This window comes from Scatophagus argus, chromosome 17 (assembly GCF_020382885.2).
Source record: "Scatophagus argus isolate fScaArg1 chromosome 17, fScaArg1.pri, whole genome shotgun sequence".
Lineage (NCBI taxonomy): Eukaryota > Metazoa > Chordata > Actinopteri > Scatophagidae > Scatophagus > Scatophagus argus.
In genome coordinates, this window is record NC_058509.1 from 13,072,969 (window position 1) to 13,088,634 (window position 15,666).

The window sequence follows — 15,666 nt, forward strand, 5'->3', positions numbered from 1 at the left end:
CAGAATATTCAATTTACAATGATATAAAACAGAGAAAAGCAGTAAAGTGCTCACAGTGGAAAAGCTGCAAGCTGGTGAACATGTGACAGTTTGGCTTGAAAAGTCAGTGAAATGATTAATGCATTATCAGTATGGTTCCTTAATAATTTTCTCAGAGTCAGATATTTTTATTATACACGCAGAACACATACAAGGTGTGAGCTGCACACTCGCCTTTAACATGGAAATTGCAGGCAATAAGACAACATCTTAAACTGATTTCTCCTAAGTGCATATGCAGGAAACAGAGTTGCTGGCTGAGGACTAAACAGGGAAAAGACAAAAATGACAGGGATTTCAGAATCGAATCCCTTTAGCAGGCCACTGACACATAGATGAGGGTAGAGAGAGAAAGCAAGGGAGGGAGGGAGGCAGAGAGAGAGAGAGAGAGAGGAAAAAAAGAGAGTAGACAACCAATTTGGGAGTAATGCAACTAAAAACTGACAAGTGTAATTTCATCCATCTGGGCCGATGTGTAAAAAGCGCTGCTCCGAACATTCCCCATGATTCCCCCTGATTGATCTTCCCCTGGTCTGAAACACCTATTATTAGCCACGAGCCTAATAGCACCAGGATGGCTCAGCGCTCTCCCAGGGGCCAATTCTCCGGTCATCTGCCCCTCACTCACCACAGCTGTGGAAACCAACCAGGGAGAGGGAGGAGAGACAAGGGGGGGTGGGGGGGTGGGGAGACGGAGCTGCCAAGAGGGGTTGGAGGCGTACCTACAGAGGGGCGGGGAGCTGGGGGTTGGGGAGGTGAGTGAAGGCAAAGGGGGAGAGAGGTGTGGGGTTAGGGAGAGGGAGCGAGGTTTGAGGGGAGTAGAGTGGATATGAAGAGGAATATGGAGAGGAGAGAAGGGAGACTGGATGGAGAGGAGATGGAGACCAGTGGCTGGACATGCATGGGGGTGGGGATGTGAGGGGAAGGTGGGTGTGATGGAAAAGTCAGGGAGATATATTGGAGGGGGGGGAAAGAGAGACAAAGAGGGGGAAAAAGTTATTCATAACCATTTCTTTAAAAAAAAAGAATCTCGCCTTTTGGTGATTGTTGAAATTAAAAACTATATGATATTCACTCGCTTTGTGCTCATTTTAATGGGAATGACTGTGAAAAGACGGCACAGTGAGTTTGTTTAAATTGAATTAAAACTGCAGGCCACTCAGTGGTTTCTGAGATAATTAATACGAGGACGGCCACTTCTTAATTTGTCTTTGTTTTTTGACACCACATTGCGGCTACTTAAGTTTTCAAATTTCTTTTAATTTGGTTTTAAATCATCTAAGCTAACTAAATTCCATTTAGAATTTATAAGCACTATATAAACACTTAATAAATGCTTTATGAAGCGTTATGATGTAAGCAGAGAAATTATAATTTGTCACAAATCCCACACATTAGTAAACATATAAGAGCGTCTTTATATCCGCTTATAAACCATTTCGTAAATGTTTTATACTACTAACAAATGCTGACTAGGGGAACTTCGAGTAAAGTTAAAATCATGAAATTGACACCTGTGTATTTCACAGAAATTAAGTAAAGAGACTGACAACCTGAAATAGTTGTTTGATTCACTTGCAAATGCATTTTCAAAAACATAACAATGAAAGACAGTATTCAAGGCCCTGAACCCAGAAATGCCATTATGCTGCCCAAGGTCAGATGTCAACAATAAGAAAGTTTGCAGCATGAAACTGACTGAGAAATGTTGATTACCGTCTGGCTCTTTTGGGTGATTTTTGCGATGGATAAGGCCAGAAGTCATCTGTTAATCGCCCCTCCAGTCTCTTTGATTGAGTGAGCCCTCAGGTGAGGCGTAATGCATTTTCAAGGGCAATGATGACAATAATTGGCTACCTTCACTTCACCAAAATGGACAAAGTCCTAAAAAAAATCTCTCCACTCGAATCTGACAGTTCAGAGAAAATGAAAATAAAGCATCTGAGGGCTTTCCAGGCAACGAATTAATAACTATGATATTATGAGGCTGGCTATAGACATGATCTTTTGGCCAAATCATGAAGCTGCTCTGTGATCTGTGGCGTGTTGACTCAGAGGACCCTGGACTGTCCTGCTTACAGGTGTTGGACAGCAGTTTATGTGGTTCTGTTGGAAAGCTCGTGGTTTAATTTTCAAGGTGATGTTCAGATGGTTTGATTCACGGATGCAGCCTTTAAACGTCTGCCATGAGGCTGCAGGTCACTACACCCATAAGGTAAATGAATTGATGAAATTTTGTCTGCTATTTTACAATTGCTTGCATTGTTTGTTTTCTCCAAAAATTGAAAGAGGAATAACCATTTTACTGTCACTCTGAGACAGACTTACTCTGCAGCCTTACTCTGCATTATTTGTGTGCCACAGTGAAGCCAGTGTAGTTTCATGTGAGTACTCTTTGTATAGCTTATATAATCCTGCAACATTATTTAAATGATTTTAAATGTGCCTTTATAGTGCTCAGCGATATGTGTTCTCTGACTCTGTCTTCTAAAACTTCACACAACATTTTTTAGTATTTTACCTTTTCTACATTTTGCTGTTGTTGCAGGATTGTTTGAAAGATTAGCTGCACTGTAACATAGCAAAGACAAGCTGTAAACACTTGAAATGAACTGGACATGTGATGAATGTAATGATGAAGATGATGATTATAATGATAAGAGCAGCAACAGCAACAACAGAAATGCCAAATAAACACCAATAGTGAGTTAATATTAACAAAAACAGCAATAATAATAATAAAAGATGATGATGATGATGCAGGAAAGAGCTGTGAGAAAGAATTAGGTTATTTAATTGTTAAAGAGTGAAATATATAGAAAACATGTTCTCCATTATAAGTGTGCACAAGGACTACTTTGAGAATTTAATTATTAATTGGCAGGCTAGAAATAAATTGTAGCACAAATAAAATAAATTTTAAAAGAAACATTTCTTTGAAACATTTGTCTGCTTGAAGAAGAATGTTTATTTCTTTTCTTCTGTGCAGAATAAGAGGAAATAAATGTGGCAACTCAGGATTTGAGACCGAAGGCCTACTCCTGGAGAAAATGTTTTGCACAAATACCACACACTGTATACTCAGTTACTCCATCTCTGCATGAGCAAGACATCGACTCAAGAGTGCAGAGCACAAGACCAAACCAAAACCCAGCTTGTTCTGAAATGCAGTTTCAGGTAGGAGTGTCCTAAGGTGTGTCAGACAAAGGTCCACAGCTATCACCTGACAAACCTCTACAGCCCACAGCTCCTGAGAACCCGGGCAGCATCTGAGAACGAGAGGTGCTCGCCCGCCTCGCCATATTTCGCCAGGTGTGACTCCTTTTCTCTTCACTTTCTTTCCACTTCAGTTCACACCGTGCTCTTAAATTTCAAGCTCTTTTATTTTGCAGTTGGTGTTGGCTATTATGTGCAGCACTTCCTCCAGTGGGGTATTCATTCCTATATGAGAGCCAGGACTTTCCTGTTGGAGGACACACACTGTTTTGTCTGTACTGTTGGTGTGCATGGAGAATATGTGTGTGTGGGTGTTTTCTTGTGAGAGATGCAGCTACACAATACAGGATATTTCAGTATTTTCCCTTTTTTTTCCCTTCCCCTTTTTCTCAGCTTAATCTTTTGCGTAAGCACAAACCTTTATATGAACATTTACTGTTTTTATTAGTTTCATCTGGTTGCATTTGCAGATGAGCCTCTTAATTTAGCCTTTTAATTGGTCAGTAGTGGATTTATTTATCTAGCGCGTGCTCCACATTATCTGTCATTATTATCTTATAAAAATGATATGGCAGTTTCCTCAGGTTTATCCCACAGAGTGAGCATCAGGCCATACAGGCCCCACTAAGCACACAACTAATAAAATGGTGTGACATTTGTCTTTAATATTACATGATGCACGTGCTATGTGAAACAAAGAACTGTGTAGACCCGTTAAGTGTCATTTATGAATTTTCATTTATGTCAATTATTCAATAAAAATCCCTCTCATTTGTAAATAAGATTTACACTAAACTTCACTAAGAATCCAGCCATTGAAAGCACCATGAATTCCCCAAACGAATAATGTTGTAGTAATAATGTTACGACTGGCTCCTACGAGGACTGACACAGTTCTAGTGGGACATTTAGTATCCTTCCACCATTTATTATGTCCCTTCTTCAGGGTTCACTATAACCCAATGCTTCGGGTGTAATTTTTCCATCTATCAGCCTCCATGCGGCGCGTGTCGCGCACTGGAGGCGCGCTCAGAGCCTGTGGATGGTTTTAAACCACCTGCCTGCTCGGACACGGACACAGACAGAAGCCACCCCCACCCTCCACCCCCCACCGCCACCTCCTCCTGTATACTGATGATGGCGACGCCACAGGATCCCCACATTACAGTTAATTATATTACCTTAACGACAAATCCCTCCTAGAGGCCTCAAAATATCCTCCATGCTGATATTAGGCTTGTTTTTTTTTGTTTGTTTGTTTTTTGTTGTTGTTGTTGTTTGTTTGTTTTGTTTTGTTTTTTTTACTTTTCTGTACTATTTACTGTTTCTGTTCTTATTTTGAAAATATTCGTAGATTTGACAGGTTTGTTTTAACGACTGTGTGCAGGATATTACTGAACACTTTAAAAACGAACTAGTGATTATGGAGATAACAGCAGCAACATAAACATCAATAATAATGATAATAATAAAACAATAATAATAATAATAATAATAATAGATGCCTGTTAAACAAATAATTGAGGAGTATATTTTATTAATTCAATCTTTCTGCCACAGATTTCGTACATTCTGATAAAACCAGATGTCGTCTATCAATATTCACCCACTTCCCCCCGACTGTGACAGGTTACTGTTCATTTGCTTCTTGGATAAAGATTTCAAGAGTTTGCTTCACGCTCCTCGTTGCCAAGTATTATTTCTTAATTTCTCTCTCTCCCTCTCTGTCTCTGTCACGACAGATGAAAAGGCTCTCTAATTATTCCAGGAGGTTTGGAAATAAATGATTGTCTTTGAAGTAGGCCCGGGCCTCGGACTACATTAGAAGCCAAGCATGTGATTTGCAACTGTTGAAGTGAAAACCCTCATTCTGCTGCAGGACTCCCCCATCCCACCCACCCCCCAAAAAAGGGGGGAAAAAACGGGAAATGAGTAGGGTGGATTCTCGGCAAAAGAAAATGGTATCTTTGTTTGCTCTCCTTTGTTTACCAGGGGATTCTTTCTCATTTTCCCTCTTTTTTTTCATTTTTTTACTAATTCATTTCAATGGCTTTCAAACTGAAAAATGGAAATGTTGCTCCTGCCCTCTATTTCAGCGGCAGCGTCCTGGCAACAGAGCAATTTTCCATCATCAGGGATAAACGGCATCGAACAGTACATTCTGATAAAAAAGAGCCCATGATTGCTGGCCTTCCTGTCTGTCATCTATCGACCAAATCCTCTCCTTCAAGCCGACCACTATGCTGTCAGACCTAATAATGTCGCGTATTAAGTCGAGAAAAGGGGAAAGGGGGGGGCAATGCACGTCCAGGCACTCACTAGTATTATTTGTCACCCACATAAAACATATATTCAGATATAGCTTCTTTGTTACTGACTTGAGAATTGAGAATTAAACTACATGTCCCGAGCGTGAAACAGCTGTTAAAGGGGGGGTATTCTGTCCTTAAAACCCGTCAACAAGAGAGAAAGTGGATTAAAACTCCTATATCTTCTTCCTTAGCGGCTGTCCTTATAATATTGATAACGTGGCCGGAAATTAAGCACACTATTACAATTTCCATAATACTCTGCTGTTTGCGGTCATGTGCCACATTTAAAATGTCACCAAATGATCAAACGAATTTCAATTCTATTTGCCGTAGTTTCTTTTCACCGATTCAGAAAAAAAAACAAAACAAACGACAAGGTACAACAAGCCATACACACAGCAAAGCAGTCACTCAGGTGGAGCTAAATATGGAGTGAGAGAAGGCGACAAGAGAAACAAGCAGCTTTAATTAGGACACGGGCCCTGAGTGGGACCAGTGCAGCTTCAGCCGTGCCAAATTAAATCCATTAGTCTACGAGAGGCTATGAAGACTCAGTGGTGCAGGCCTTTTGCTTATTTGAGGTCATTTAGCTCCACTACCAACAAGCTACACTGGGTCCATCTGAAGGCCCATCGCCTGCACCTGGGGGCCATGCATATGCCAATTTTGCCATTTATTCGAGAGATAATGCAGTCCTAATTTATGATGCAAAACTTATTGTAAACAGTCGCCGCGTGGTTTTCTTTTTGACAAAACCACGCTAATTTTTCTTGGTGTAGTTGCACGTGTTTATAAAACACATCAAAGCTTTGTATAAGTAGGTTTGCATAAATACGCTGTGCGCAATTTGTGTGCGTAAAAGCGGCGCGCCACCATTTGGGTACGGATGAATTCGATTGGAGCATTAAAGGCTGATCGGTGGTCTTTTTGGGCTGATGTGTGTGTGTGTTGGGGGGGGGGGTTGCTCTCCTTCTGAATCTAGTTACTATGAACCGTGTTATACTGACAGCTGTGTGCAGTATGCATCAGCGCTTCCCCTCGCCACTTCCCGCCCTCCACACGGCAGAGTCGTAGATCCGTCGACGCCTGGCTGTCTGTGCAGCGCCAGTGGCTATGCGTTGTGGAGAAGGGAGACATGTTGTTTAAGTGCTTCCCGGTCTCTTTCTGCAGTGACGAGCCTCAGCGTCCCTAACCGCCCGGGTCCCTGAGCAGCCAAGGAGGTGGCTTTCCTTTGCATGCGAGCCAGTCAATAGCTGTTAGACGGACCGACCGCAAACACTCAACCATTCGCTACATGACCTGCGTCTTTCTGGAACTCCGTGTTAACGCTCAGATATGATTAACATGTGGGCGGATAAACAAGAAAAGACTTGCGGTGCTAAAACAGCCAGTGAGCCAAAGTCAGAGAGAGGAGAGGGAAGTAGTTATATGCTGCATTTTTAAGAAATGATCTAGTGGCAAAGTCTACCTCATATGTGCGTAAAGATCTCACCTGAGTGCGTACTGATATTACCAACTGTGCTCTCGCCTTAACACTATTTAAACTGACAGTGAATGCGTTAACCACAAAATAACGCCAGGTTACACCTACGAACGCAAAGTAAAATATTCTCAGTTTTCACATCAGACAGTAGATGTCAGGGAAATCCCAGGCCTGGAGTGATTTTAGAGAGTCATTCATCAGGGCTTATAAGACAGCTGGAAATAAAGACCACTTCTGTTAAACCACCACGGCCATTGATTGTGCTGAAGGTCAATCATCTACTTAGGGACAAAGTGATTTCTAGATTTGCAGCTGAACGCTGTTCATTTTGTGATTGACATTTTGACGAAGTGAAATAAAAAATAATTTCTCTCCAGGACAAGGCTATGAACTCCTAATAGGGCAGAGTACAACAGGAAGATATGATACAGTAGGCGATGCATGCGTTGGGGGCACCATGTCTCATTTCTCTAAATGTTAAAACATATTTGCACAAATGCAAATTGATTTCAAACCAAACTGAATGATCGCTTATAAACTCTGCCCACTGACAGCATCTTACAGCCTGCAGGCCGACGCTTTCTCCATGCGCCTTGCAATTAGACACGGTTGTCAGCATGCAATGGGCTACATCTTAAACATAAGGTCGAGTATGTCATGCTCTCCCTGTTCAAACAAATCTGCTCTTTCACCACTTCACTTAATCCCAGTGTGCCTAAAAAAAGCCCCCCCCCACCCCAACACGCCTGAAGGACGACGAGACTTTGACATCACCCGCGCTTATCCCGCAACTTAGTAATCCTGCGGTGGTGCACAGGTGATGCTGCGAAAGGCGTCTCATCCAACCCAGCCCGGAGGGAAGCAGCTAACTAACTAACTGCAAAGCATGTGTGTCTTTGTAGTGGCACTCAAATGCAATTGGAAAAGGCTATGGGGTCTGGTTTCTCTTCTGCGTGTCCAAGCGGAACACGGGCAGGAGGGAATTGGCCACTATGTTAGATCACTGAGGGGTGACCAAGGTGCGCTGACTCCTGCGAGGTCTGCGTGGCCGCACTACTGTGTGCGTGAAACACAGACTTATCAGAGGCAATAAATGCATTCATCAGCGCCAGTGAACACAGAAGAGCGTACAAAAGAAACTCTTACCTGCAGCCATCCGGACGACAACAGAAGTTGTTAGAAAGCACTGATTTGTTTTTGTTGTTTTTTGTTCTCAGCCCAAAACCCTGAAATGAATCTAACAGAATCTGTGAGAGTAAACGCAGTCCCGTGTGGATGTCTTGCGGCTCTCATCTCTGCCTCAGTGCTCCTCTCTTGGTCCGCTGCTGTAAAATGATTATCCGGCTGGGTTGTGCACTTTTAAATCCCACAAAGTAAATAACAACCGTAGCTGACGATAATAGCAAGGTACCAAGTTCTTGTTACAGAAAAGGAGAAAATTGAAACTAAACGCTGCATTTAGGCAACCATTTTTGATAAGAGGATAATTGAGGCGACACTGGCGTATAATTAGGGGATAATTTATGCTATATCCACTTTTATTCCACCCTCCCAAAATAAATCCAGTCCATAATCATTACAGGCGAATTGTTCTTAATTTTATAGCTGCAATTTGAGTAAAGTGTGGCCGCTAATCAAATAGGTTTTCGTAGTAACTTGATTGCAACCGTAATTATTTTTCATCTTTTTTGGGGGGTGAAATCGCTGAATGCTACATTGCGACAAAAAAAATGTTGTGAAAGTGGTGCAAAACATGATCTGAATACTTACTGCGTTACAAACGGAAACAGAATTTCATTCTTATTTGCAAATCGAACATCGCAGCCCTCAGAGGCAAACTGTATAATTTACATATATTGAGGACCCTATCAGGCCTCATATTACAACAGGGATAAAAGACACTGTCAGATTATCTCGGTATCCACCCTTCTATCTGCAAAATAACCTATTGTACCTCAGGCATATTGTTATTTGATGTGTCACTTGTGCTGTATTTTGAATTGTCTGAAGATCTTTAATCATATGGTCAGTAGCCCCTGGAGAAATGAACAGCTATAATATATGATAGGCTACTTTGAGAGCGGAGGGGGGCTTGAAGAGGGGCTGCTCATTGGGCGACATCAAAGCAAATGCTACACTGCAAAAAAAGAAAAAAAAATAAGCCATTTAATAATCGGCTTTTTCTTTCGTGAAAACATAAATGCAAAACTAATTTGTAGATTCTTTTTGCGTGTAGGCCTATGGTCACTTATTGCCAAAACTATTTCACCTGTTTCAGGAGTTCCTCTCTAGTATAAGAAAGTGTAATCTTTTCTTATAAAAGGATATTTATATTGATATTTAATCCGACTGAGATAAAACCCCTCTCATTTATAAATGTTTATAGATTGTATTTTTAAAAAATTAATTCATCTAAACCCTGACAGATGACTTATGAAATTAGACATTTCCCCTTTGTGTGGCAATCTTGTAAATGATTTATTGCAGTTTGGCTTGAAAGTCAATGTCGACTTTGATATTCTTTAAAATGATACTTATGTTATGCTATTGTACAAGTAATTAATGTCTGTAGAGAGGATGACTTAAAAGCTGAGCGGGGGAAAAAGAGGCACATGTAGACTTGCCGGCTCATCAGGCTAAATCAAAGTGCGCACTATATGTTGCGCATCGTGCGTAATTTGGGGGTTTGGGTAAAAATCAAAATCGACTCGACAGTTCCAAAAGAGCTGGTTTTGTGTGTGAAGCTTGTCTGTAGGAATTATGCGTCTTTCCCACCATATATTATTTCCCCCATAGTTGTGGTGGGAGCTGGTAAGGTGGGTTAACTCCAGCTCAAGTCTCCGTGAAGCGCGGAGCACTGATGACGTTGGGTTGGATGACCAATCGGGAGGCGCTGCCCTTTGGAGACAAACCATTTTACTTGTAGTGTCTGCATCAAGTCTGGAAGCAAGGGCTCAATTTTAACAGAATCCACCTAAAAATCTCTCCCTTAACTTATGCCTACCTTCCGGCACTCTGAGTGAGAATATCACGGGACAAGGAGGGGGGGATAAAGACGCCTCGGGAAAATCCGGGTGTTAATAGGACAATATCTGTTCGCGGTGGAGAGGGGAGAGAGACAACTGCACAGCGAGAGAGAGAAAACCGATTTGGTCTTGAGAGAGAGGGGGGTGAGTGCTCTCAAGGCAGAAAATTCGATGATGACCATGACTACGATGGCTGACGGTCTGGAGGCTCAGGACTCGTCCAAGTCTGCTTTCATGGAGTTTGGGCAGCAGTCGCACTCACAGCAGAGCTCCCCGTCGATGGCCAGCGGCCACTACCCGCTGCACTGTCTCCACTCCGGCTCACACGCTCACCACCAGCACGACAACTCCCCGTACACCGGGAGCAACACCTACAACAGGTCGTTACCCTACCCCTACGTGAGCCATCCGCACCACAGCCCGTACCTGCCATCCTATCACAACAACACGGGAGGACAGACAAGGTTAGACGGCACAGGTAAGCCCTTTTCACCGGCCAAGTGGAAAACGCACCCTGTCGTGTCCATCCCCGGCGCCTCACGGTGCCATTAGCGCTTCTTTTCATATTGGGTGGCCCACAGTGGGGACCAAACCTTTCTCTGTGCCCAGTGTTGGTGTCATGTCCAAGCCACCGCGCGGCCACTCCAAATTCGGACGAATGATCTTTCAAGCGTAGGTGGGCGATTACATCGAAGAAAATCGTGCGTAAATGGCACCGGATAATTCGAGATCCAGCCTATTGCCTTCTCAGTCTGTTTTGCTGTCCCGTTTAGCACTGCCCTCCGTTCCCACAAAACCTGTTTTAATGCCCGGAGCGTGATCATCACGACCGTGCAATCCCCACCAACTACTCGCGAAAATTAGGCAGCCCGCACGCCTTGAATGTTGTAATTAGCATTTAATTGACATGTCATTACCAGCAATATCCCAAATATGACAGCGTATGAGGATTGTGGCTGCCACGGCGCTTAAAGGCAATGCGAGATGTCAGCGTTTATCAGCTTGAATTTTCCTTTTTTTTTCTTTTCTTTTTTTTTTTTTTTTTTTGGACAGTTTACTCTGCGCGCCTGCGAATTTATCTCCACCTTTCCGGATTATTTCAATCCTTTGACACAGTTTGTATCCCCACCGCACAGAGATAAAACATATGCAGGCTGTGGTTTTGAATAATAACATTGATTGTTTTTGTTGCAGAGCAGCAGAAAACGACAGTGATTGAAAATGGGGAAATTCGGTTTAATGGGAAAGGCAAGAAGATTCGCAAACCTCGGACGATTTACTCCAGTTTGCAGCTTCAGGCGCTGAACCACCGCTTCCAGCAAACACAGTACCTCGCTTTACCGGAGCGCGCCGAGCTGGCTGCCTCTCTAGGACTGACACAAACCCAGGTATGACGAGTGGCTTACATTCTGACTTTTATTTGAACCCATTAATTCTAATAAAGATGAGGCCATTATTATTATCATTACCAGGCCTGTTTGCTTTTGTTTTCTAAACGTATTTCTAGCATTAAAGGTTTAATAACTTTAGATTTTGCAGACGCTAACCAGCCTTCTCACACTGCCACCACTTTATCCACCTTTGCGTTATACTGATTGCGTGCGCCCTTACGGTCCTCTCCTGCAGGTAAAGATTTGGTTCCAGAACAAAAGGTCAAAGTTCAAGAAGCTGCTGAAACAAGGAGGCAACCCGCACGAGAGCGACCCCATACCGGGCTCCATGTCCCTCTCCCCCCGCTCCCCGACCATCCCTCCAATCTGGGACGTCTCGGCCTCTTCCAAAGGAGTAAACATGCCGGCCAACAGCTACATGCCCGGCTACTCTCACTGGTATTCCTCCCCACATCAAGATTCAATGCAGAGATAGACTGACGAGGCAAGAAGGTCAGCGAGCTGTGTGAAGGCCTCCGGATCTCCGCCGTGCAGTTTCCAACGTAGCCTACAATTTGTGTCAGCGCAGAGACTGGATGCTGGAGAGGAGACGACAAAAAAAACCCCTCCTGTGCTCCTCTTCTGCTGAAGGATAAAAACGGCAGCAGAGCCTCGGTGTGATGACACAAACAAGGGAACTAACCATTTTTTTTAAAGCGTACGTGGCTGTTCAGTGGCCTCGCATATTTGTTATGCTTTCATTCATGTCAACATCTGAACGTCAATATACCAAATATTATCAGTGACATTTTCGCCACTTTGGGACAAAGACTGCTTACACGCTCAGCACGCTGTGGCGCCCAGAACCTTTAGCCATGGTGGACTCCTGACTGCTTTTTTTTATTATTATTTTTATTTTGGTTCTTTCTCCAACATGCAAAACCAAGCAAATTGTCTGTGTGTAAATATAATCTGCGATTTTAGTTGTACATATACTTTTTATGTTTTGTCAGATCGAGTAAACCGTGACTCAAAACAGATGCCTGCTGTTGCATGATTTTTTTTTTAAAGAATCGTTTTAAACTAGACCCTTTTTATGCTTCATATTGGGCCAACATCGCATCACAGCGGGCCTATTTCCCTTCACTCTGGTGCGCACAAGCTTATAACAGACACTCTGAACACAAGTTCATGACACAGTGCTAAGTGAAAAGCCCATTTCATCAGCGCAAACATTTTAAATAAACCTCAAAAGCGCTCAGTGGCTGATGAAGACAGTATATAGATTTATCAAATGCACTCAAGACCGGAGGAAATTAACTTACCCTGCCCCGCTGCTGTCTACATTCACCTCGAAAGACATTTGCTCCAGGTCCAGCTCATCTTGTCATTTCACCCTCAATTATTAGAAGTATTGACAAAATGTTTTCTCCCTTCTCTCCGTCCTAATGCAGGCCGTTAAATGCCAAGCTCCACGGGATCGATGTTGAACAAAGCAGCCAGCTGCAGTGGCGTTCAATATGAAGGAGATATTTGGGACAATTTGTGGGTTTTTATCCAAGTGAGGCTTTTTTTCCATTCTCATAAATGCAGGCATAATTAGGGTAATTTTTGATGTAGCCCGCTGATTACAGCGTTTTTACCGTCAAAGATAATTACCTGTAATTTTCTACCACTTTTAATACTAAAAGGCATCTTTATTTGGATTTGAGGTAGCACAGATGGAACAAAAGGGAAAATTATTCGGTTATTCATATACAAATTGCCGAGAAGAGTGAGCGCTCGGGATATTATCTGAAATTACAACGCTGAAAAGCTTCATGCAGCTGTCAAGTCGTGGATGTCCCACTGGCGCACATTCAGCCTACCTGGGCCCCACAGACTGGGGGCCTAAACGGCTCCTGGGCCATGTGCACCCTGATCTGCAGGCTGCAGGGAGCCCAAAGCAGCAGTCGAGTAAACATCAACAAGGCTCATAAATACACAGTTGTGTTATTCAGCTCCGAAAACTGACACGTTTCATGTTTTGCAAATGAGAAAATGGCTTTGATGAGCTAAATCAACTGAGTTTGAAGCCATAGATAGATAGATAGATAGATAGATAGATAGATAGATAGATAGATAGATAGATAGATAGGAGTGCAGCAGAGTGGCAGATATGGGGGTGGGGGATGCAGGGAGGGATGTGTCACTTCTTGCTCTGTGAGCTCTGTCAGAGCACTAGCTGATGCTCTATACAGCAGCCTCCTCATATAAAAGCTCCTACAGCACCTGACAAGATTTCACACATCACCACCTTCAATGTATACCTCAGCAGCGCAGGAACAAGACACCCACAACCCCAACATCCTCTCCAACGAATAAAAAAGAAACCAGATCTTTTTATCATTTCTCAGACATATAGTCACGACTAAACAATTAAGCCCAGAGCTTCATTAAGAGTTATCCTCAGTCAAGAGTGTCACAGCCTCCTCTAAGACCAGGAAACGCCTGCAGGACAGAAAATATAAGACTCGTGCTTACCTTTCTCCGCTTCTCAAATACTGACTAACCAAAACGCTCTGCACGCTTTTACTGCTGGTAGTTGAATAAGCAAATCCAGGTGGGAAAGTGTTTGCACACCCCGGTAAGCTCTTATATATTGCCTGCAAAATTAGCTGTTATTACTGTCACTGTTTAGTGATGGCGAGCTTGAAAAAAAGCCCTCTGCAATCAAGAACCAAGCGCATCTTTGCAAATTATAGGTAATTGTCAATGTCCAGATTATGATAATGGAGGCCCTAATCCTGGAGAATAATTATTGTGGAGTGTTACAGTTGAAGCTGTCCAGTAAAGCTAACTGTCATTATTTAGACTCGATTTGCAAAACGGGGGGAAACTAGCTGAGTGGAAAATGTTCGGTTGGAAATAAACGGGGGCTCTCGATATAATGGCAGCACTAGTGTGTGTGTGTGTGTGTGTGTGAGAGAGAGAGAGAGAGAGACAGAGAGAGGGAGAGAGAGACGGATACTGGGAAACATAGGCCACAGTAGTGGTGTGTGTGTGTGTGTGTGTTTAAGAGAATAATATAATAATACTATGGTGATAAAGGCCTGTTTGTGCTTCTGTGCACGAGAGGCTGAGCGCGCGCCAGAGGGTCCTAGAGCGCGCGCACGTGTGATGTGAAGATCCCCAAATCTGTGGAGTGACCAGCTCCCAGTTGTAATTACGGGAGAAGCTGGGATGAAAACAACAACAAGCGCGGTGGCGTTTTAGACGAGGAGGAGTGTTTTCTTCAGGATTTCGCTCCTGTGTGTGTGTGTGTGTGTGCGCGCGCGTGTATGTATGTGTGTCATGTGAATTCAGTATAGGCTGCAATCCGGAAGAGGAAGAGTATTCTGTGTCAGGTGTAAATGGTGACATGGGTCAGTGTGTGGGTCAGATGTAGTAGTGTGTGTGTGTGTGTGTGTGTGTGTGTGTATGTGTGTGTGCCCTATATGATCTTCGTGCATGTGGCCGATAAATTCAATTAGATCAATTTTCTAATGCTCAGTGTTTCTCACAGTGGCGCGGTTTGTTTTGCGGTTTTGCAGTGGCAGCGCTGGTGTTACTGCCTGCTAATAACACGGTGAAACGCTGGAGGATTTTTCTTTTCTTGTCTTTTTCTCTCTGCCCCCCTCGGGTTTTTATTTTACCCGGAAGGTGGGCTGCGGCCGGGAGTGGCAGAGCTCTGGAGCCGGTCTACCCCCACAGGAATGCGGATTGTCTCAGATCTCCGTGCCGCCCCCCTCGCCTCCTCTCTGCCATTCAAAGCGCCTAATTGTAGGGGACACAAAGCGAGAGCGACTGCAGACTGTCTGCTGCGAGAAGCAGGCATTTTCTTTAGACAGACGAGCCTGGAACCGACTGAGAGGCTCAGTCAGTCAGGTGCTCCTCTAAAATACCATACGAACCATAAAAAGGTGATCTTTCAGGTGGTGATCAGCGGAAGTATTCAATAATAATAATAATAATAATAATCTAAAAATTCTGCAAGATTTCATTAAGTTGAAATATGAGGAAAATATAAAAACATTCAACTGTGTTAGCAATTTGAAAATATAGATTATTCTAACACTTGAGGATACAAATGCCATAAATCAATCAGACTGAATAAAATATACTATCAAAAAAAAAATAACCCAGAATTAGTGATATGTTATGAGACTATTGTTATTCCTCGGGAATCACAACAGCAAAGG

At 43.1% G+C, this 15,666-nt stretch overlaps 1 protein-coding gene across 1 annotated transcript; it reads left to right on the top strand.

Moving 5' to 3' along the window:
* Positions 1-9,943: 9,943 nt before the first annotated feature.
* Positions 9,944-12,482, top strand: dlx6a (distal-less homeobox 6a). Its single transcript, XM_046416845.1, has 3 exons — positions 9,944-10,554; positions 11,271-11,464; positions 11,703-12,482. Exons 1-3 carry the CDS (start codon positions 10,248-10,250, stop codon positions 11,940-11,942), a joined length of 741 nt encoding a protein of 246 aa, XP_046272801.1. The 5' UTR covers positions 9,944-10,247; the 3' UTR covers positions 11,943-12,482.
* The last annotated feature ends 3,184 nt before the right edge of the window (positions 12,483-15,666 follow it).